Below are 22684 nucleotides of genomic sequence, written 5' to 3'. Positions count from 1 at the left end.
GGCATGGGTTCCATCCCTGGTTGGGGAGTTAGGATCCTGCATGCTGCGTGGTGCGGCCAAAAAAAAGAAAAAGAAATAACCGATGTGATATAAATAATGTATAACATAATATGAACAATATAATAATAAATTTAATAAAAAGAATCTTTTACAATTTATTATTAGTGATATATGAATGTATATATTTTTATTGTTAAAAATTCAAAAAATAGGTGTAATAAAAATATATAAGAGCCCCCAGTTCACACTCTCCTTTTCAAAAGTAAATACTGTTACCAGTTGGGGTATTTGTTCTTCCAGACCTTATTTTTTGTTTTTATATACTCACCCTAGCCCCACAAACAAGTAGGTTCTTTAGATCAGAGCAGAGCAAAACAAACTAACAGTAGTTACAGAGCCATACTTTATGTGTATTGTTCAGTAACTTGTTTCTTTCACTGTTAACAATAATATACTTATTTTGGGACTCTTTCTATGTGAATGCATACAGATATAGGAATACTCCTTATTAAGTAGGAAGCCTAGTTAATTAAAATAGTTCAGGAAGTAAGGAAATTAAATGAATTCTTTTTTAGTTGGCAGGATCTTGTGGCCAGTGGGGTAGTAGAATATATTGATACTCTAGAAGAAGAAACGGTGATGCTCGCAATGACCCCAGATGATTTACAGGAGAAAGAAGTAGCTTATTGTTCCACATATACGCACTGTGAGATTCATCCATCAATGATTCTTGGTGTCTGTGCATCTATTATTCCTTTTCCTGATCATAACCAGGTTGGTAGCAGTTTTTGACTATGCTTTGTGAGGAATTGGGGGAAGCAGAATAAAAATTAGAGATTAGTCTGTAGTTTTTTCTGAAATAAAAGCCTTTTAGTGTAAAGATGATGAACTACAGCACTTAATATGCTTATTCTTGTGTTTGACTCTTAAGAGCCATAATTGATTATTCCAAATGGTTGTCACTTATCTTTCAGAAAGAATAGGAACTTTACCAACCATATTTCTGATTTATGAAGTACCCTGTAAAGTCTGTTTATTTAGAAGTAATTAAATTTTCACCGATTCTGCTTTTCATTTCTACCTTTAGTCCCCTAGAAACACATACCAGTCTGCTATGGGTAAGCAGGCTATGGGGGTTTATATTACCAACTTTCATGTTCGTATGGATACATTGGCCCATGTTCTCTACTATCCTCAAAAACCACTTGTGACTACACGGTCAATGGAATACCTACGATTTAGAGAGCTGCCAGCAGGTATGTTCAGTTTTGTCCTACATTTTTTAAGATCCTGCCATGCTTAAGACACTTTTGTGGGTTCTTTGGAGGGTTAATAAAATGCATATGACACAGTCTCTATTCTCTTAGAATTTATAATGTGGTGGGAAAACATGAGCACAATTCAATAAAAAGGTAGATATGTGTAAAGTGTTATGATGGAGGTATAGATTCCTTTGGAAGCACAGAGTGAAAGAAATGATTGATTCCTGTTGGAGTCTAGAGCCAATTTCATTTTGGACTAGAGTAAAGTTGATGAAAGGGTATTTGAATTTGAGAGATGGTTTGAACAAGGTCCTGGGTGCATGAAGGCAACTGTCAGTATTTATGTCAGTTTAGTATGGCCTGAGTGGAAATGCATGGGAGTGATACTTGGTCTCATAGTGTGGAGACAGCAGGTTGAATTTTATTTGGAGAATGAAGAACTACCCAGCCTTTTTGAACAAGGAAGTAATACAGTTACAAATTTATTTTTCAGTATAATTCTGGCAGTCACGTAAAGGATAGATTAGAGTCAGATACGGTATTAAGTAGGGAGGTAACTTAGAGGTTCTTGCAGTGGTCCAAGTGAGAAACAGTAAGGTCCTTATTAAGAAATGAAAAAGCGTAAGGGCGTGAGACACCTGTTGGAATACACTTGTTAAGATTAACACTTGATTACTTATTGGATGTAGAATGATGAAGAGAGGGGAGAAAGGGATTGGAAATATCGTTGGTGTTACTGGCTTGGGTGATCAAGAGAGAGATAACTATTAATATTGGGAGCATGTTAGAAGAAAGAAGAGGTTTTATTTATTTATTTTTTTAAATCAATTTTTATTGGAGTACAGTTGGTTTATAATGTTGTGTTAGTTTCTGCTGTACAGCAAAGTGAGTCAGTTATACATATATCCACTCTTTTTTAGATTGAAAGAAGAGGTTTTAGATGTAAGATAATAAGTTCAGTTTTCAACATGCTGATTTTGAGTTGCTGCCAAAACATCTCAGGAATGATCCTCCAACAGTGAGTTGCAAATGTGGTTAGAAAGAAGGTCAAATCAAGAGCTGTGAAGTTTTTGATATATTAATGATAATTATAGATTACTGTGAAATTGCTGAGGGAAAATTCAGAGTGAGAATAAAGCCAGAGACCGTCAGAACTTTAGGCACCAGGCAAAGAAATCCAGAGAGGAGATTTGAGACGTAGCTGATAAGGAGAAGAATCAGGAAGTTGCAGGAAGAGATTCTCAATGAGACTGGACAACAGGTAAAATGGTGCAGAGAAGTCTGAAGGGTATTAGTGTTGAATATAAAGGAGACAGCATAGTTCTTTGGCAGAGTTGTTGTCTTACCGTATTATTAGCGGAATTTTGGCTTTGACCGCGGATAACATTATTTAGTAAAGTTTGCCTTGTAAATAGTGGCTTTAAATTATTTACTATAATAGGGGATCTAACATTTTGATAGCAAATTCTCACAGGTTAGAATGATTTATTTTCAAAGTCTTCCACAAGGGGTTACTATTGTCTAGAAAAACAAAATCTGTTACGTTGTCTACAATGTGCTGGTATCTTTGGGCTATACTTGCAGTGCTGTGTTTTCTTCAACATTTAGATAATAATTTCTTTATGGCTAGAAAAGAAAAGAAACAGGTGAAGGATTGATTTGAAATAGAATGTTCCTTTGGCACTGATACGAAGTGGTGAGGGCATGGCTGGTAGGGACTACAAGCCTTTCAGTTCTGTTATTACTTCATGCCTTAATCTTGTTATCTATCTATATTTTAAAAAACTTTATTTTGAGATAATCTCAAGCTTACAGAAAAGTTGTAAGACTGTTACAAAGAACTCCTATATACTATTCATCCAGATTTCCTAGTTCACATTTTAGCACATTTGCCTTATTCTTTCCCTTTCTCTTTCTTCTTGAATCATTTAAAAGTTAAGTTACAGATCTGAAGCCACATCACTCTTTAATTAATTAATTAATTTATTTATTTTTGGCTGCGTTGGGTCTTTGTTACTGTGCGTGGGCTTTCTCTAGTTTTGGTGCGCGGGCTTCTCATTGCGGTGGCTTCCCTTGTTGTGGAGCACGGGCCCTTCGCCATGCAGGCTTCAGTACTTGTGGCACGTGGGCTCAGTAGTTGTGGCACGCGGGCTCTAGAGCGCAGGCTCAGTAATTGTGGCGCACGGGATTAGCTGCTCCGTGGCATGTGGTATCTTCCCGGACCAGGGCTTGAGCCCATGTCCCCTGCATTGGCAGGCGGATTCTTAACCACTGCACCACCAGGGAAATCCCACATCACTCTTTAATTCTTCAGTGTATGTTTCCTAAAAAAGACATTCTCCACAGTACAACCATCAACATCAGGGGGTTAACATTGATACCCATCTACTCAGCAGTCCCCAATTCAGATTTTGCCAGTTGTCCTCATGATGTCCATTATGGGTCTAGGATCTAATCCAGGATAGTGCATGTGTCTTTAGTCTCTTTAATCTGGAACAGTTCTTTAGTTTTTCCTTGTCTCTATGACCTCCACATTTTTGAAGAGTCCAGTCAAGTTACTTTATACATTGTCTCTCAGTTTGGGTTTGACTATTGTTTCCCCAAGATTTATATTCAGGTTATGAATTTTTTGGCAGTACTAGCATAGAAGCAGTGCTGTATTCTTAGGGCATGATATCAGGGAGCACATGCTGTCTCTGTCCCATTATTAGTGATTTTAACTTTTATCATGTAATTAAGATGGTGTTTGTCAGGTTTCTCCACTTTTTATTAATTATAATTATTTTGTACTTATTAGGTAAGTAATAAGTCTTTGTGAGAAGACACTTTGAGATGATGTGAATAGCTATTCCTTGTCACACTTTCAGTCATTAGTTTAGCAGGTGATTATTGCCAAATGGTGATTTTCTAATTTTATCATTCCTCCCTGTTTGATGCTGAAGTTGTCCCAGATTTTCCAGTGGGAGTATCTTCAAGATGACTCCTGATAGGTCCTCATTGTTCTTCAAGCACTTCCTTACATTTTGCCTCATCTTGTGCTTTTCTTCCCCTAAACTTGGACTTGGCCATTTCTCCTTTTAGGATAAAAGAATAGTGTGTGGAAACCAAAATCTGGGTGCTAGGTGTGCTCCTTGCTATTATAATGTCATCATTTCTAGGTCCTCTCGGCTGTTGGAACTAGGAAAATACATGTATGCATATACCCGTCCCCACCTTTATCTATTTTTATATCTCTATATACTAAAGAACCATGAGTTCATATCAATACCATATCTCCCATCCCAGTACAACACCATAGTGTTTATTTTAGAATTCCATTCTCTGACAGTGAGAAACCTGGCTCCCATTGTCGTCAGTATATTTAGTTATTTGCTCAATCTATTGATGTAACCAATCTCCTGACCATCGTGGCTGAATTATTAGCTCTGGCCCTGCCTAACCTGCCAGCTGCATTGGCCAAATTCTGAGCCCTAAGGGGAAGGGGCTAATAAGGTTATCTTAAGGAATGTCTTTGGATTAGTATCATTCCTGTTTCTATAGAGTACTGTTTCTTTGGTTGACATCTTCTGGGAGCAAAGATCCTTTTGACAAAAGTTCACCTTGACTTAAAGTGGGTCAAGATACTTAGGGGCTTCCCTGGTGGCACAGTGGTTGAGAATCTGCCTGCCAATGCAGGGGACACGGGTTTGAGCCCTGGTCTGGGAAGATCCCACATGCCGCGGAGCAACTGGGCCCATGAGCCACAATTACTGAGCCTGCGCGTCTGGAGCCTGTGCTCCGCAACAAGAGAGGCCGCGATAGTGAGAGGCCCGCGCACTGCGATGAATAGTGGCCCCCACTCGCCGCAACTGGAGAAAGCCCTCGCACAGAAACAAAGACCCAACTCAGCCATAGATAAATAAATAAATAAAATAAATTAAAAAAAAAAAAGTTACTTAGAGCCTCCTTACTGCTGAGCTGAGGTTTGAAGTAGGTGGGGACAGAATGGCTGAAAGGGTTTGAGCCTGGCTGACAGGTGGGTTGTAATCCTAGATTTCACATGTTTATAGTCTTTGAGATCACAGATACTTTTTTGAAGTTACTAATATTTATTGAGCAGTTTGTGTGAACCACCACCCAAGGCACCTTACACATTATTTCTAAGCATGATAAAAGCTTTGTGATGTTTTTTCACCTACAAAATGAGAATAATAATAGTACCTGCCTCATAAAGCTTTTGTGATGATTAAATGGTTAAATCCACTTAAAACTCATGGCTTAGTGCCTAGCAGTTAATAAGGGAGAAATAAATGTTAGCTGATTAGTGATAGTGGTGGTTGTATCATCTCTGTTGTACAGATGTGGAGACAGGATCAGAAAGGTTATTTGGGACTTCCCTGGTGGTGCAGTGGTTAAGAATCCGCCTGCCAATGCAGGGGACACGGGTTCGAGCCCTGGTCTGGGAAGATCCCACATGCCACGGAGCAACTAAGCCCGTGTGCCACAACTACCGAGCCTGTGCTCTAGAGCCCGCAAGCCACAACTACTGAGCCTGCGTGCCGCAACTACTGAAGCCCACGTGCCTAGAAGCCTGTGCTCCGCAACAAGAGAAGCCACCAACCGCAATGAGAAGCTCCCACACCGCAACGAACAGTAGCCCCCGCTCGCCGCAACTAGAGAAAGCCCGCGCGCAGCAACGAAGACCCAACGCAACCAAAAAATTAATTAATTAATTAAAAAAAAAAAAAAAAAGAAAAAGAAAGGTTATTTGCCCAAAGTTATACAACTTAATTTGCAAATCCAGAATGTAAACTCTGGTCCTTTTTTTTCCCTTTTAGACCAGATGTACGCCTTCCCCCCATTTCACTTTCTTGTGCTGTTTCCTCTTCACTACATTGTTTCTTGATTTGGGGCTTTTAAGCTAAGAAGAAAATATTAGACATATAATTCAGAAGTTTACTCTTTTTAGCTAAATTTAGCTGATCTTTCAGACTTGCCCAGATACCTTGGATAAAGGTTGTAGGATGGAGGGGGTTGCCTCCTGGGCTGTAGTTGATATAGCAAGTGTGGGCGATCCAGGGATTGTCACATGAGAGGAGGAAAGCCCCACAAGGGCCAAGACAGTTGAGCACCTATAGGCTGTCACCTGGAGAAGAGGGAGGGCATAGGTAGCACTGCACAGAAACATGAGGACATGCTAGGGAAGTCTTGCCCATTCCATGTATCACAGATGTCATATATGTCCTGCCCCGGCTCCCTAGTAGTAGGATCATATCACATCTCCCAAGACCCTGGATTTCTGCAAATTCCCGACTCTTTTCAGATCCCGCCCTGCCGTCAGGATCCTGCATCTTTATGTACTTTTTCTGCGCTATGCAGCTTGACTGTGTGAAAATTAAAATTCTTCTAGTTTTCTCAGACAATCCACACAAAAGAGTGGTGACTAGTGTGGATATTACTAAAGATTTCTTAGAGGAAATCATTTAGATTTCAGGAGTTTTCATTGCACACCTGAGGAGAGACTATTTGACTTTTCTGATCTCTGAAAACTCTTCTTGGCTCCCTGCTATTGGGTGCTTTATCTCTGGTCCTTTCCAGGAAGGACTCAGCTTCCTTGACACTGCCTTTCCCTTGGAGGATTTCTTACTCCCCTTCCTCTCCCAGCAGAGCATTTTAGTTTTTCCTGCTCCAAATACAGATACACAAACCCATCAGGGTGCCCAGAACAACAGGTGCCCTCTTGTTACTATGATCCTTCTTTAGAGAGCATTCAAGGTTATATTTAGCACAAAGTGTTTCGTGTTATCTGTTCAACAGAGCTTGCAGTCTCAGATTCCTACAGGCTTAGGCAAGATTGGTGAGTAGGTGGAGTTGAAGAGAGGTTTGCCTTTTTGCTGGGGTTAGCCCTATTCAGCATCAGCTGTGGTTGTGATGTGTACGTGCAGACTCAGTGATGCCAGATCTGATTTTTCAAGAAAAGCTTGAAATCTAAGCTTTAGTGTGAATTTATTTTTTAAAATGTTATGGTCAGTGCATTTAAAATAGCTAGTGGAAAGCTTTCTATGGCACAGCGGGCCATAGAAATGTACTTGTTAAGGAGGAGCAAATGTGGTAGTTAGGGAGGAGGGCCTGCTTTTTGTGTGTATCTCTTTCTACAAATCCATTCCTACCTTGGGTTGGGAATTACTGAGAATCAGAGACTTGGAGGAGTGTGTCTTTAGTGACCCAGACCCAGACCAGCAGTGCTGCCACCCCTTACCTGCACTCCACTTATGAAAACTTTTGCATCCCTGCTGTACACATAAAAGTGTAAATGAATGGTGTGTCTCCTCTTGAAGGGTGGGTTGTGTTTTGAAAGTTGAATTTAGCTTTAAGGAAGCAAATATAAACAGTTTATTCAGAACTTAGATAACCAAAACATTCAGTCATCCAGATTTTGGTTCCTTTGTATTCTGTAGTCATAGTTTTTACTCCACATTTGAAATACTTAGATCAAGATATTATGTTACTGTAGCTTTAGAGTTGAGTGTTTCAATTTTTGGAAAATCTGATGATTCACGTATATATGAATGGTTCATTGAAACCCCACTCGGACTTCCCTGGTGGTCCAGTGGTAAAGAAACCGCCCTACAGTGCAGGGGACTCAGGGTCGATCCCTGGTCAGGGAACTAAGATCCCACATGCCGCGGGGCAACTAAGCCTGCGTGCCATGTCTACTGAGCTCGCACGCCTCAACTAGAGCCCACGTGCTGCAAAACTACAGAGCCCACGCGTTCTGGAGCCCGTGCACCACAACTACAGAGCCCATGCGCCCTGGAGCCTGTGCACCACAACTAGAGAAGAGAAAACCTGCACGCCACAACTAGAGAAGCCCGCGTGCCTTAACGGAAGATCCCGCATGTTGCAACTAAGACCTGATGCAGCCAAAAATAAAATAAAATAAAAAAATAATAAATAAGTCTTAAAAAAAAAGAAACCCCACTCACATTCAACGATCATTTCTTATATTGCAATCTACTAGTTTATAGAGTTTTCAACTTTTTTCTTCTTTAATACTTGTTACTTTATTTAAATATAATTTTAATTTTATATTATAGTTGATTTACAATATTGTGTTAGTTTCAGGGGTACAGCAAAGTGATTCAGTTATACGTATATACATATCCGTTCTTTTTTAGATTCTTTTCCCGTATAGGTTATTACAGAATATTGAGTAGAGTTCCCTGTGCTATACAGTAGATCCTTGTTGATCCCAAACTCCTAATTTATCCCTCCCCCCCAACCCTTCCCCTTTGGTAACCGTAAGTTTGTTTTTGAAGTCTGTGAATCTGTTTCTGATTTGTAAAAAAGTTCATTTGTATCATTTTTTTAGATTCCACATATATTCCAAATATCATATGATACGTGTCTTCCTCTTTCTTACTTCACTTAGTATGATAATCTCTAGGTCCATCCATGTTGCTGCAAATGGCATTATTTCATTCTTTTTTATGGCTGAGTAATATTACATTGTATATATGTACCACATCTTCTTTATCCATTCCTCTGTCAATGGACATTTAGGTTGCATCCATGCCTGGCTATTGTAAACAGTGCTGCAATGAACGTTGGGGTGCATGTGTCTTTTCGAATTATGGTTTTCTCTGGGTATATGCCCAGTAGTGGGGTTGCTGGGTCATATGGTAGTTCTGTTTTTCATTTTTTAAGGAATCTCCATACTGTTCTCCACAGTGGCTGTATCAATTTACATTCCCACCAACAATGCATGAGGGTTCCCTTTCCTCCATGCCCTCTTCAGCATTTGTTGTTTGTAGATTTTGTTTGTTTGTTTGTTTGTTTGTAGATTTTTTGATGATGGCCATTCTGATCAGTGTGAGGTGATACCTCATTGTAGTTTTAATTTGCATTTCTCTGATAATAAGTGATGTTGAGCATCTTTTCATGTGTTTTTTGGCCATCTGTATGTCCTCTTTGGAGAAATGTCTGTTTAGATCTTCTGCCCATTTTTTGATTGGGTTGTTTGTTTTTTTGATGTTGAGCTGCATGAGTTGTTTGTATATTTTGGAAATTTATCCCTTGTCAGTCACTTGGTTTGCAAACATTTTCTCTCATTCTGTGGATTGTCTTTTCATTTTGCTTATGGTTTCCTTTTCTGTGCAAAAGCTTTAAAGTTTAATTAGATCCCATTTATTTATTTTTATTTCCATTACTCTAGGAGGTGGATCCAAAAAGATATTGCTTCAATTTATGTCAGAGTGTTCTGCCTGTGTTTTCCTCTAAGAGTTTTGTAGTGTCTGGCCTTACATTTAGGTCTTTAATCCATTCTGAGTTTATTTTTGTGTATGGTGTTAGAGAATGTTCTAATTTCATTGTTTTACATATAGCTGTCCAGTTTTCCCAGCACCACTTATTGAAGAGACTGTCTTTTCTCCACTGTATATTCTTGCCTCCTTCGTAGATTAATTGACCATAGGTGCATGGGTTTATTTCTGGGCTTTCTATCCTGTTCCATTAATCTATATTTCTGTTTTTGTGCCAGTACCATATTGTCTTGATTACTGTAGCTTTGTAGTGTAGTCTGAAGCCAGGGAGCCTGATTCCTCCAGCTCTGTTTTTCTTTCTCAGGATTGCTTTGGGGTCTTTTGAATTTCCATTACAAATTTAAAATTTTTTCATTCTAGTTCTGTGACAAATGCCATTGGTAATTTGATAGGGATTGCATTGAATCTGTGGATTGCCTTGGGTGGTATAGTCATTTTGACAATATTGATTCTTCCAGTCCAAGAACATGGTATATCTTTCCATCTGTTTGTGTCATTTTTTATTTCTTTCATCAGTGTCATATAGTTTTCAGACTACAGGTCTTTTGCCTCCTTAGGTAGGTTTATTCCTAGGTATCTTATTCTTTTTGATGTGATGGTTATTGGGGTTGTTTCCTTAATTTCTCTTTCTGATCTTTTGTTGTTAGTGTATAGAAAAGAGATTTCTGTGTATTGATTTTGTATCCTGCAACTATACTGAATTCATTCATGAGCTGTAGTAGTTTTCTGGTAGCATCTTCAGGATTTTCTGTGTATAGTATCATGTCATCTGCAAACAGTGACAGCTTTACTTCTTTTCCGATTTGGATTCCTTTTCTTTCTTTTTCTTTTCTGATTGCCAATGGCTAGGACTTCCAGAACTATGTTGAATAAAAGTGGTGAGAGTGGACATCCTTGTCTTGTTCCTGATCTTAGAGGAAATGCTTTCAGCTTTTTACTGTTGAGTACGATGTGAGCTGTGGTTTTGTCATATATGACCTTTATTATGTTGAGGTAGGTTCTCTCTATGCCCACTTTCTGGAGATTTTTTGTTATAAATGGGTGTTGAATTTTGTCAGAAGCTTTTTCTGCATCTATCGAGTTGACCATATGGTTTTTATTCTTCAGTTTGTTAATGTGGTGTATCACACTGATTGATTTGCGGATATTGAAAAATCCTTGCATCCCTGGGATAAATACCATTTGATCATGGTGTGTGATCCTTTTTTTGTGGTATCTTTGTCTGGTTTTGGTATCAGGGTGATAGTGGCCTCATAGAATGAGTTTAGGAATGTTCTTTCCTCTGCAATTTTTTGAATAGTTTCAGAAGGATAGGTGTTAATTCTCTCAATGTTTGATAGAATTTGCCCGTGAAGCCATCTGGTCCTGGACTTTTGTTCGAAGTTTTTAAATCACAGTTTCAATTTCAGTACTTGTGATTGGTCTGTTCATATTTTCTGTTCCTTCCTGGTTCAGTCTTGGGAGATTGTAGTTTTCCAAGAATTTGTCCATTTCTTCTAGGTTGTCCATTTTATTGGCATATAGTTGTTTGTAGTAGTCTCTTATGATCCTTTGTATTTCTGTGGTGTCAGTTGTAAGTTCTGTTTCATTTCTGATTTTGTTGATTTGAGCCCTCTCCCTTTTTTTCTTGATGAGTGTAGCTAAAGGTTTATCAGTTTTGTTTATCAATACTTGATACTCTAAATCTTTATGGTCTCATCAAAAATAGTTTTGGCAGCAGCAACTAAATAAGATTGTTTATATTAAAAACTTGCTTATATCAAACATTTAGCCATCAGAGTAGTTGTCTCACAGATTGCTATTCCAAGAGGAGTAGACTTTGACAGTTACCATGGTGAAAACATTTGAGGCAGATATGATTAAATAAAATTGATTTAAAAGAAAGGGGTAATTTTTCTTTGTTTCTCATATGGTGCTTTAATGTTTTCTCTTAAATGCACTGCAGGTATCAACTCAATTGTGGCTATTGCATCATACACTGGATATAATCAAGAAGACTCTGTCATCATGAATCGTTCAGCTGTAGACCGAGGCTTTTTCAGGTCAGCTATTTATAAAAGTTGTCAAAATACACATATGGTGGAAATATTAATATTTTATTTTTAAAAAGTTCTTTAAAAATAGGTGCGAATTGTGTGTTTCCAAACTTTTGGGGGTTTTGAATGTCAGTCCGGAAGAAATTTTGATCTGACAGCAGAGAAATTTTTCTGTTAGGTTATTTAATCTTCTGCCTCCATTCATGAAACTTTGTGGGTATCTGCCAGGCACATGTTGTTGTATGGTTTCCTATATAGGGGTTAGTGTGGTAAAATCAGTGCCCTACTTCAGAAAGCAGAAGGCCTGCCTGATGGTCACGAACAACTGAAGACACTGCTTCTTGTATCTGAGGATTTTCAGTTGCTAATATTTTGAGCCCCCCTTTATTTGTAAGCAAATAAATGTTTGTGTTTAGATAATATAGAAATGTCTAAAGTAAAAATAAACCTAGAGTTTTAGGACCCATGAATATTGGGTTGGCTAAAAAGTTCGTTTGGGTTTTTCTGTAAGATGTTATGGAAAAACCCGAATGAACTTTTTGGCCAACCCAATCAATAACTGCTGTTAAAATTATAGTATATTTTCTTTTTCAATCTTATTTTCTATTATTCTTCAGTTTGATTATTTTATTGTCAAACATTAATCTCAAATCCATGTTATGTGAAAGTTGGTTAAAGAACTGGGAGTTAAGAAGAGAGGATGGATTTTTTTTTTCTGTATAGTTTTCAGAGGATAGGCACTAAGACCAGAGGTGTACGTTATAGCTTAGTATCATAAACTTCTCACTAGAAATATTGGGGCAGATCCTGGGTGACCATCTCTGAGGGTTATTATGGGAGGGATTCTTATTTTGGGTAGGAGGTTGGACTCAGTGACATTAGTCCTTCCTGGTCTCACATATAATTCCAGCTGTGTTAAGGTTATGGGTCAAATGCTACATGTGTGGCCTGTGTAATAGCTCTTTAAGACTTAACTTTGACCCTTAATACAGTTAACTCTTGTCCCAGATTCATGGTTTAAATTACCATGGTTTAAATTACCACATGTCAATTAAGTAAAATTTATTGGTATGTTCTAAGCCCTATTATTAAAGGAAAATAGAAGTTAACTTTAGAACCATGTGTTTTTAGGTCTGTTTTCTATCGATCATACAAAGAACAGGAGTCTAAAAAAGGGTTTGATCAAGAAGAAGTTTTTGAGAAGCCTACACGTGAAACTTGCCAGGGTAAGCAATACTGACATTGAAATTATGGAATTCAAAGTTAGCTTACCATGGTTTTCCTGATTAATTTTTTGGGGTTTGCCCGCCCCCCTTTCTTTTTGCCATGTGGGAGTATGTTTTCTTATTATTCTTAGAGCTTCTATTAAGGAAATAGGTATATTTGCCAGAAGTCTTTGCACCTAGGAGTGGGCTTGCTATAGTCCTTCCAGTCTGCTAGGTCTTGCATTGAGGAGGGGATTTAGAAAATCAGAGAGGTCATGTAATTTCATGGGACACACCTCAGCCCCATTCTCACTTGTACTGTGTCCTGTCCCTCAGTTTATCTATTTGCATGGGAACTTCCTCTCCTCTTCACATTGTGGTGTGACCATAGTGTTTGTCTAGCCACAATATTTGTATGTATTTAACAAATAACTAATGAGAGGATACCTAGAACTTTCTGTTTCTTCTGGAAAACTCAAAATTTATTTTCTAGTTCTTATTTTTACAGACACTTAAAAGCTGTATAAAGTGGGATGGATGGGATATCTCAGGGAAAAGGGTTCTCTCTCCTACAGTTTTGGCTTTTAATAGTATTGCATGAAGTAAAATTTTTTCCTTAGGTATCTTCCTGTTACTCCATTTCCTGTGGGTGGTTCTCTGTGGTAGTTAATTGATGTTCAGTGGAGTTAAGATGATAGAAGATTAAATTCAAACTTTCTGTTGGAGATTGTACGTAGAGGACATAGATACTCTTCCTTATGCAATATAGAGATCAGAAGATGGCAACACACTTATCCAAAGTCACTTAGCAAATGGAGAATCTGAATCAGTCCAATGCTTTTTTACCGAGTTCAGAATAGTTTGTAGTATTTGGAATAAGGGCATATTACTACACGTGTTAGAGATTCCTGTGAACTTCTCTCTGACTTGAAACTGATTTATATATTTGGTTTTTAATCTTTTTGGGAGGGGGATTATGGGACATTTTAAATACTTTTCTTTATGGTATTACCATTTCAGAAAATTCTGTCTCTTTCTTCTCAGGTATGAGGCATGCTATTTATGACAAGCTGGATGATGATGGTTTGATAGCTCCTGGGGTTCGTGTATCAGGAGATGATGTTATTATAGGCAAAACAGTCACGTTGCCTGAAAATGAAGATGAATTGGAGGGCACTAATAGACGCTATACTAAGAGAGACTGTAGCACTTTTCTCAGGACTAGTGAGACGGGCATTGTGGATCAGGTTATGGTAACTCTCAACCAAGAAGGATATAAATTTTGTAAAATAAGGGTGAGTATAGCTTTGTCATATTGCTATTTATAGAAAGTAAACCAGAATGACTTAACTAACCTATTTTTGTGTGAATTCAGGTACGCTCTGTTAGAATTCCACAGATTGGAGACAAATTTGCTAGTCGACATGGTCAAAAGGGTACTTGTGGTATTCAGTATAGACAAGAGGTAGGTATCTTTTATCACCTCTAACCCAAAGTTTTGTTGAACATTTTATTAAATCAAAATGTTCTTTCACTTAAGAGCCCAGAGGCAGTAAAGGCTTGACTTTTAATTTTAGTGGGTTTTTTTAAGATTTAATTAATTTACTTATTTATGGCTGCATTGGGTCTTCGTTGCTGTGTGCGGGCTTTCTCTAGTTGTGGTGAGCAGGGGCTGCTCTTCGTTGTGGTGCATGGGCTCTAGGCACGCAGGCTTCAGTAGTTGTGGCCCGTGGGCTCAGTAGTTGTGGCTCATGGGCTCTAGAGTGCAGGCTCAGTAGTTGTGGTGCATGGGCTTAGTTGCTCCACGGCACGTGGGATCTTCCCGGACCAGGGCTCGAACCCTTGTCCCCTGCGTTGGCAGGTGGATTCTTAACCACTGCGCCATCAGGGAAGCCCTAATTTTAGTGTTGAATAAGTAGGTGAACACACTACGTTGAACAGAATTTAGGACATAGAAAAGTTTAGATGAGCGGGAGTTAGCTCTAGTTCTCTAGCTAAGAGATTTAAGTTTTTTTAAGTGTCTTTAAAAAAATTCCTTTATAGGATATGCCTTTCACCTGCGAAGGAATCACCCCCGATATCATCATAAATCCCCATGCCATTCCCTCTCGTATGACTATTGGTCACTTGATTGAATGTCTTCAAGGGAAGGTAAGAGATTTTCTTTAAAAATATAGGTTCCAAGTTGGTTTCTTCCGAAACGTTAGGTCATTTCTTTCATTTGAGCCAGGGTACTTTGGAAAAAGCCAATATGACACTTAACTTTCCTGCTTTTAAATTGGTTTGATTATGTCTCTCTTTTTTTGTCAAACTTTGCAAAGTTATGACTGAGAAGTTTTGCAAAATTTATTACTACATCCAGTCTTTACTTGTATATATGGTTATTCTTTTGACTGGTTCTTTTCTATAAATGGTGGTTAGTAGTTCAGTGTGAACCTAATGGTTTTATAGCTATACTATTAGCTATGCATGCATCTTTCAGTGGAGGTTTTTCTATTTTTAAGTATCTTATTAAGGTAGAGTAGCTACAGCTTAACACATGGGATGGCTTGGTTTTAGGGCATTAAAATGTCATTTTCCTTGAGTCGTAGGAAGTACTTGGGAGTCTCATTCTTTTTGTATCTGGTCTCACAGAGAGTTTCCTACTTGAAGGCTTATAATTGAGTTGTTTTTATGTTTTAGGTAAATTAGTTTGTTATATTTTATATAAGATGCTAATAAAATGAACCTTACTATATTACAGCTTTCCATTACATAGATATTTGTTAATCCTTAATCTTAAGTTCGAAATCTTCCTTTCCAGAAAGGATTTTTATTTTTTTTATTGAATATATTTGTATTGATATAGACTTCTAAAGGTAGAGAGAAGGAAGCAGCCTTTTAGAGATGACTTTTCTTTTTAAAGGTATCAGCTAACAAGGGTGAAATTGGTGATGCCACTCCATTCAATGATGCTGTTAATGTACAGAAGATTTCTAATCTTTTATCTGATTATGGCTACCATCTCAGAGGAAATGAGGTGTGTTTGCTCTTACATTGGTAATTTGTTATGAGTATTCTTTTTTGTTATGTAATTTCATTTTTTAAAAAATTAAATTTTTCATTAAAGTATACCACATACTTCAAATTACATGCAAAACCGTAAATGTACATACAGGTTGATGAATTTTCACAAAGTGAACACAGCTGTGTGACTGGCACCCAGGTCTTGAAAATTACCAGAACCCTTTTATGCCTAGATGCCCCCCTTGTGTCCCCTTCCAGTCACTACCGTCATACCCCCACCCCAAGGTGACTACTCTCTTTACACTATAGTTTTCTGTTTTGATTTTTATAGAAATGGAATTATATAGTATATGCACATATATTCTTTGAACTTGTTTAATACTTTTAAGTCTGTGCTTCAAAATCTGTCTGTTTCAGGTCCTATACAATGGATTCACTGGTCGAAAAATCACATCACAAATTTTTATTGGCCCCACTTACTACCAGCGTTTGAAGCACATGGTGGATGATAAGATTCATTCTCGTGCTCGGGGACCTATTCAGATCCTTAATAGACAGCCCATGGAGGGTAGATCTCGGTAAGAGAGCGGCATCATCATCACTGTTATATAAAGCAGTGGTTCTCAAATTTCTTGATTCCAGGACCCCAAAGGCTTTTTTTTGTCTGGGAGTTGGATCTCTTTTTGTTGTTGCACTGGGTCTTAGTTGCAGTAGGCAGGCTCCTTAGTTGTGGCACGTGGGCTCCTTAGTTGTGGGATCTAGTTCCCTGGCCAGGGATTGGACCTGGGCCCCCCCTGCATTGGGAGCACAGAGTCTTAACCACTGCGCCACCAGGGAAGTCCCTGTATCTTTTGATATTTATCCCGTTAGAAATTAAAACAGAGAAAGGTTTGAAATATTTATTACTTTATTTAAAAAATAACAGTAACAAATCCATTACACATTAACATAAGTAACCTTTTAAGTGAAAAATATTTTCCAAATAAATTTAGTGATGAGTGACATTGGTTTACCTTTTTACAAATCTTTTTTAATGAACTGGTTTGTGAGAAGACAGCTGGATTATTGTGTCTGCTTCTGCATTCATCCCATTGCAGGATTTTATTTTTTATAATTAAGTATTGCTATATGAGGAAAATCTGACCTCACACAGATTTGTGGTTGGAAAGGGAAGAATATTTTAATAATTTTCAGGTGATTGTGAATTTTTTTTCTTTTGATGCTACACCAAAACAAGTTGTCTTTTTTCTTTTTAAATAAATTTATTTATTTTTGGCTGCGTTGGGTCTTCGTTGCTGCGTGTGGGCTTTCTCTAGTTGCTCCGAGCGGGGGATACTCTTTGTTGTGGTATGCGGGCTTCTCATTGTGGTGGCTTATTGCATAGCTCGGGCTCTAGGCAAGTGGGCTCAGTAGTTGTGGTGCACAGGTTTAGTTGGTCCGCGGCATGTGGGATCTTCTCAGACCAGGGCTCGAACTCGTGTTCCCTGCATTGGTAGGTGGATTCTTAACTACTGTGCCACCAGGGAAGTCCAAGTTGTCCTCTCCTTTTTTTAAAAAAATTTTTATTTATTTATTTATGGCTGTGTTGGGCCTTCGTTTCTGTGCGAGAGCTTTCTCTAGTTGCGGCAAGTGGGGGACACTCTTCATCGCAGTGCGTGGGCCTCTCACTATCGCGGCCTCTCTTGTTGCGGAGCACAGGCTCCAGACGCGCAGGCTCAGTAATTGTGGCTCACGGGCCTAGTTTGCTCCGTGGCATGTGGGATCTTCCCAGACCAGTGCTCGAACCCGTGTCTCCTGCATTGGCAGGCAGATTCTCAACCACTGTGCCACCAGGGAAGCCCCAAGTTGTCCTTTCTTAAAGGTTACTTGTGATGTAGATTTGAAACCACTTAAGTGAATCTTTTATTATATTAAAATCCATTGGCCTTACACTTTGAATGTATCTTTTATACTTATGTAATTTTATAGTATCATATTTGGTCATTTGGAAAATATTTTCACTTAGCAGTGAAAGCGCTGAGTCCTAACCACTGGACTGCCAAGGAATTCTCTCTCAGTCTGGATTTTTGTTGATTGCATTCCTGGGCTCTGTGTTCCTATTTTTCTTGTAAATGGCTAATCAGATCTAGAGCCTTGATGAAGTGAAGGGTTTGTGTTCTTTCATAGTAATACTTCAAAGGCAGTGCTGTATACTTTCAATATCTGGTTGTCTCTTTTATGACTTTAGCAGCTATTAATGATCATTATGTAAAACCTTTAATTATTTAAAGGTTTGCAAACTGATGAGATTCTAATTTATCATTCCTTCATTTATTAGCTGGAATACTTTCATAGAGAGAAACTTTGTTTCCTCAGCTGCTAACCTGCTGACATGGTTCATATACTAAAAGGCAAAATAAATGCTTAATTCTTTCCTTTTACTTACCAGTTTTCAAAATGACACGTTGGTTGCCTAGAATCCTCCAAAGCTGACCAAATGTTTTGTTTTTGGTAATATCATTAGAAGCTCATTGATCTTATGTATTTAAGAACATTAAGGAAGCCATCACCATCCACTTGCCTGGCCATCAAAACAATGCATTTCACTTACATGCTGGGGAAACCTGTGACTAGTCACCTGTTCTTTGCATCACTTTTGCCAACATGCATTTATCATTTCAGGTTTGATTGCCTGGGAGTCTCATTCATGGAGAAGCTGCTTTATTTAGATTGACTTTTTTATTATTCATTTTTTAGTATAGAGGTGAATTCTAGTAAGTTAAATGATAGTCTGATGAGATTTTATTTTGTACTTCATTGTATTTTATTTGGAAAAGTATACGCTATACTTGAGAATCTTATGTGTTTACTCTGGGGACCTTCTAATGCACACCAAATAGTTGGTAGACTTCTCAACCTCCCCACCATGTAGAGAGAATGCAAGAGTAGAAAAATTAGAGTCTAGTTCTCTTTCTTTCTAATATTCTTTATTCTTGCCATTAGTCAAAGTGGTGTTGATAACAGAAAATCAGTACAAAATAGTCTGTTGTTTTTTCCATGACAGTGATGGTGGCCTGCGTTTTGGAGAAATGGAACGAGATTGTCAGATTGCCCATGGAGCAGCGCAGTTTTTAAGGGAAAGATTGTTTGAGGCATCAGATCCATATCAGGTTCATGTTTGCAATCTTTGTGGAATAATGGCGATCGCTAACACCAGGACCCATACATATGAATGCAGGGGCTGCCGAAATAAAACCCAGGTATGTACAGACCTTACTGACAGTTGATATCTGTTCAGGATATAACCATGTTGGCCTAATCATCCAGGCAGATTTAGTGTGGTGGAACAGATTGGCATTTTCACAATTTTGATAGCATGCTTCTTTAAGATTCCTAGTTTTAAATGAGGAAAAAGGTAACAATTCTGTTTTTCTAAAAACTAGTTTAATTAAGTTTTAGTGTGGTAATTTCTCTAAGCTAAGCTGTTAATCTTTTGGAAATAATAAGGCCTTGTACAAAGAATTTTAAACAATGAGTTTTGTTAAACCTTTTAATTGAGAAGGGTGAATATAAATTATATCTGGCAGAAAGGGCAGAATACCAAAGCCTTTTAGAAGAGCCACCAAAGGCCAAGGTAGGATGAGTGTTATCACCCTCATTTGTTCATCACCTCCAGTACCAAGTCTTTAGGTTTTTCTGGGGTAGGGAAGTGGGGTCGCTTCAATACAGCTTTGCTAATTACCTTTTTTTTTCTCTCTCTCCTCTCTCCCCCAGATCTCTTTGGTGCGAATGCCGTATGCATGCAAACTGTTGTTTCAGGAACTCATGTCTATGAGTATTGCACCTCGAATGATGAGTGTTTAGCTCTTTTAAAAATCTTTCTTTGTGTCTTGTTTCTAGTTTCTATGATATAGCTTTTAAAAAAATTTTAAAACAAAAATGTACTTGCACTATGAGAAAAAGCATTTTATTTGTTTTGTTTGATATGCATGCTTTTCTTCTGTAAATAGACAAATTTTTGTAGACAGTCTTGATGTGTTATCTTTATTTTGTATTTCATGGTGTAAAACCAGTGAATATAACTAAAGTGTTTGTTAGTGGACTGGATGAAAAGAAACTGGTTATTAGGCAAGAACAGGGGTTGTAGTTACCCATGACTACTTTCAGCTATGCAGATTAATATATTCTGCAGGTTTACAGCTCAGCACCTTCACCTGTTTAAAAAGAAAAGATAAAAATTAGTTACATATATGGACATGGTTGACTTTCTAATTTTGAGGTAGTTTAGTGTTTCCAAATAAATGAAGATGTTAAAATGTGGGGATAAAGGATGTGTGAGTAACTATAAATGATATGGTGGGAGTGCTTTTTGGAATTTGAGCCATATGATTTTAGATGTGGAAGGTGATCTTGTTGTACTTGTCTATCTGTAAGTGACAGACCTTACTATAGAACTGGGAGAAGCATGTTTCACAGATGAGCAAGGTGAGATCCAGAGAGGCCAAGGAACTTTCCTTTGTCATCCAGTTCTCATTCAGAATTTAAAGTGGAATAATTAGTGGCAGAGCTGAGACTCAAACACATGACTCTTAGCTACTGCTGTTTGTTTCATCACTTGACTTTACACATCTTGGCTGAAGAGAATCTGACCAAACACATCTTTACTTGATATTTCTTCCTTTCGTACCACAGCTGAGTGATCCACACAGTGGAATGGTTTTGACAAATGCTGACAGTAAATTTCGTTATTTTTGGCTTAAGGAAAAACCAATTCAGACATCAGTCTAATAGAACTATATAAATGTAAAGTAGCATTACTCTCATACCGCCAGGGTGGATGCTTAAGAGGAAGCTTTTGACAGTGAAGTGGATAGAGGCAGAACAGAATTGAGTACTTGCCAATATACTCTTTCTGGTTTTTTCTTATAAAAGTGCAAAGTGAAGGACCAGAATTGTCTACAATCATTTCCTTTTAAATGGGAATTTACTATAATAGTCACAACACCAAGGAAAATGCTGTGAAGATAGAAAGTTATGGGAAATATAAACCATTCCAATCAGGTTTGACTCTTACGTGTAAGATAAAGTGAAAGCATCTGAGTCATAATAATAGCATCATAATAATAGCATTCCATCAACCACTGAATGCTCTTTTGGAGCCAGGCACTCTGCATTTTGATTACATACTTAATGCCCTTCCCTTGTGGATTCCTAACATCACAGAATTTCATTAAGAGTTATGTCTGATACTTTCATACTTGGTTCTGTCCTTTATTAAACACAAGCACTAGTCATTTTAAATGGTTATGAGATTTATTACCTACCTTTTTTCACTGGTATTTCATGTAAGGCATCAACCACTGTAATTTTTGCTGATGCCGAAGCCTGTCCTTGGGAATTGGATGCGTGGCACTCATATTCTCCGGCATCTTCCTTACTAAGAGGAGATACCTATGAAAGAAAAAGGATCTTTAGTTTCTCTATGGCAGTGAACTTTTTTCCTGTGGCTTCAATTAGGTCATTATTTCATAAGTTTCCTAACATGACCGGGGTTTCATAGCAAAGTATTTCTACTGCTAGAAACAGTGCAAGTCTTGTGTTAGGAGTAATTATATAGCTATCATATTGGTCTGCCAGGAGGATTCCTACTATGAGGTAAAGTTGTCATGGACAACTTTAGGTCACAGTGCATAGGTTAAAAACAGGATACGTGCACATATCCTTGTTTGAGGGAGACCTTGGTGTAGGGTATGTGATCTAAGTACTATCCATGCGTGTCCATGGCTATCAGAGGTCAAGTAAAATAATCAATAATTGATTAAAATAATGCTTGGGTCATTAGTTCCCTTTGAGGATTTTGCTTTGAACTCTTAGGGGAAAAAAAAGTTGGTTCTCACTTACTTTTTGGTGGTTTCCAAAACATCCTAATAAACCCCAGCTGTTTGTTTTTTTTTTAGTTTCCTTTGAAAGAGAAACAGCTCGTGGTAAGGCTGTTCTAAAGAGATGTGGAATGGCAGGCGAATACTTTGAGCCTGGCAGTACATCAGGCACCTTTGGTTTGCTGTGTCTGTTCCTAAGAGTGAAATCCTTGCTAGCTCTTGGTACTCACCAGCACCCAGCCAGTTACTTCATGCTTTTCTGGGCCACCCCGGGTCTGAATGGCCAGGTTGTCTCGGTCACCAGGCAAGAGTTCTGTTCTTTGAACTCCATAGTGACCCCTTTTAACCTGCAAAAAAAAAGGCGGGGTGGGGGGGATATAGTCTGAGTTCTCTGCACTGAATCATCAACTTGGAAGTGGTCAACATTCCTAGAATTGCACAGGGTATATACATCAGACTTTCTAACTGGATTAAACCCAGCAATTTCCATATTACCCTTTCCTGAATACTTACGTAAAATATACATTCTTTTTTTTACTTCTTCCTTTCAGTTTCCCTCTAAGCATGTATATTTTGAATTAATGTATTTTTCTGCATTTTTGGGGAATACAGACTGTCACACTTTCCTGCCACTGGCTACCATCATTAACGCATGCCCTTGTAAATTCTGCTTCTCAGTGTTGGGTCTTGTTTGCCATATGCCATTTTGATAAACTGTCACCGAGTCCTAGGTTTGATACTTGGGACCTTGTGTAAGCGCTCAACTCTTGGGACTCTTCCTGCAACAGCCTCATCAATGGAAAATAACAGGTTGAGTCCAAAGCCAATACCATTACTTTGTTCTGAGGGCTAAGGGTTCATCAAATGATTTACTAAAGACCTGAGAGCAAAAACGCCTGTCAAGTACAAGCTGCTGTCGTTGTTCTCTTATGACAAAACTTGCTATCCCTGTGCATGTCATGATGAGATTCAGAAAGATGAAGTAAGAAGAAACTCGGTTTCTTTGGCTTGAGGCCA

General features: G+C 38.2%; 2 protein-coding genes and 1 long non-coding RNA gene across 4 annotated transcripts in view; 2 read left to right on the top strand and 1 right to left on the bottom strand.

Moving 5' to 3' along the window:
• The window catches only part of POLR2B (RNA polymerase II subunit B), a 46684-nt gene extending 26866 nt beyond the window's left edge, over positions 1-19818 (top strand). For both annotated transcript variants that reach the window (XM_082464440.1, XM_082464441.1), the window contains 11 exons: positions 576-774; positions 1088-1256; positions 11508-11604; positions 12730-12824; positions 13848-14098; positions 14179-14268; positions 14847-14954; positions 15709-15822; positions 16227-16387; positions 18853-19048; positions 19563-19818. In XM_082464440.1, coding sequence (XP_082320566.1) covers positions 576-774; positions 1088-1256; positions 11508-11604; positions 12730-12824; positions 13848-14098; positions 14179-14268; positions 14847-14954; positions 15709-15822; positions 16227-16387; positions 18853-19048; positions 19563-19652 — 1570 coding nt within the window. In that variant the 3' untranslated portion in view covers positions 19653-19818. The remainder of the gene's footprint in view (positions 1-575; positions 775-1087; positions 1257-11507; positions 11605-12729; positions 12825-13847; positions 14099-14178; positions 14269-14846; positions 14955-15708; positions 15823-16226; positions 16388-18852; positions 19049-19562) is intronic.
• LOC309662093 lies at positions 1265-8199 on the top strand. Its single transcript, XR_014264508.1, has 2 exons — positions 1265-5622; positions 6005-8199. It is a non-coding gene; the product is annotated as an uncharacterized lncRNA (long non-coding RNA).
• The window catches only part of IGFBP7 (insulin like growth factor binding protein 7), a 77294-nt gene continuing 74340 nt past the window's right edge, over positions 19731-22684 (bottom strand). The window contains exons 3-5 of the mRNA XM_082464489.1: positions 21898-22014; positions 21113-21239; positions 19731-20002 (exon numbers count right to left, since the gene is read on the bottom strand). Coding sequence (XP_082320615.1) covers positions 19983-20002; positions 21113-21239; positions 21898-22014 — 264 coding nt within the window. The 3' untranslated portion in view covers positions 19731-19982. The remainder of the gene's footprint in view (positions 20003-21112; positions 21240-21897; positions 22015-22684) is intronic.

The sequence above is a fragment of the Balaenoptera physalus genome (genome assembly GCF_965194825.1).
Source record: "Balaenoptera physalus genome assembly, chromosome: 5".
In the NCBI taxonomy this organism is placed as follows: Eukaryota; Metazoa; Chordata; class Mammalia; order Artiodactyla; family Balaenopteridae; genus Balaenoptera; species Balaenoptera physalus.
This window is presented reverse-complemented; position numbering and strand designations above follow the sequence as displayed.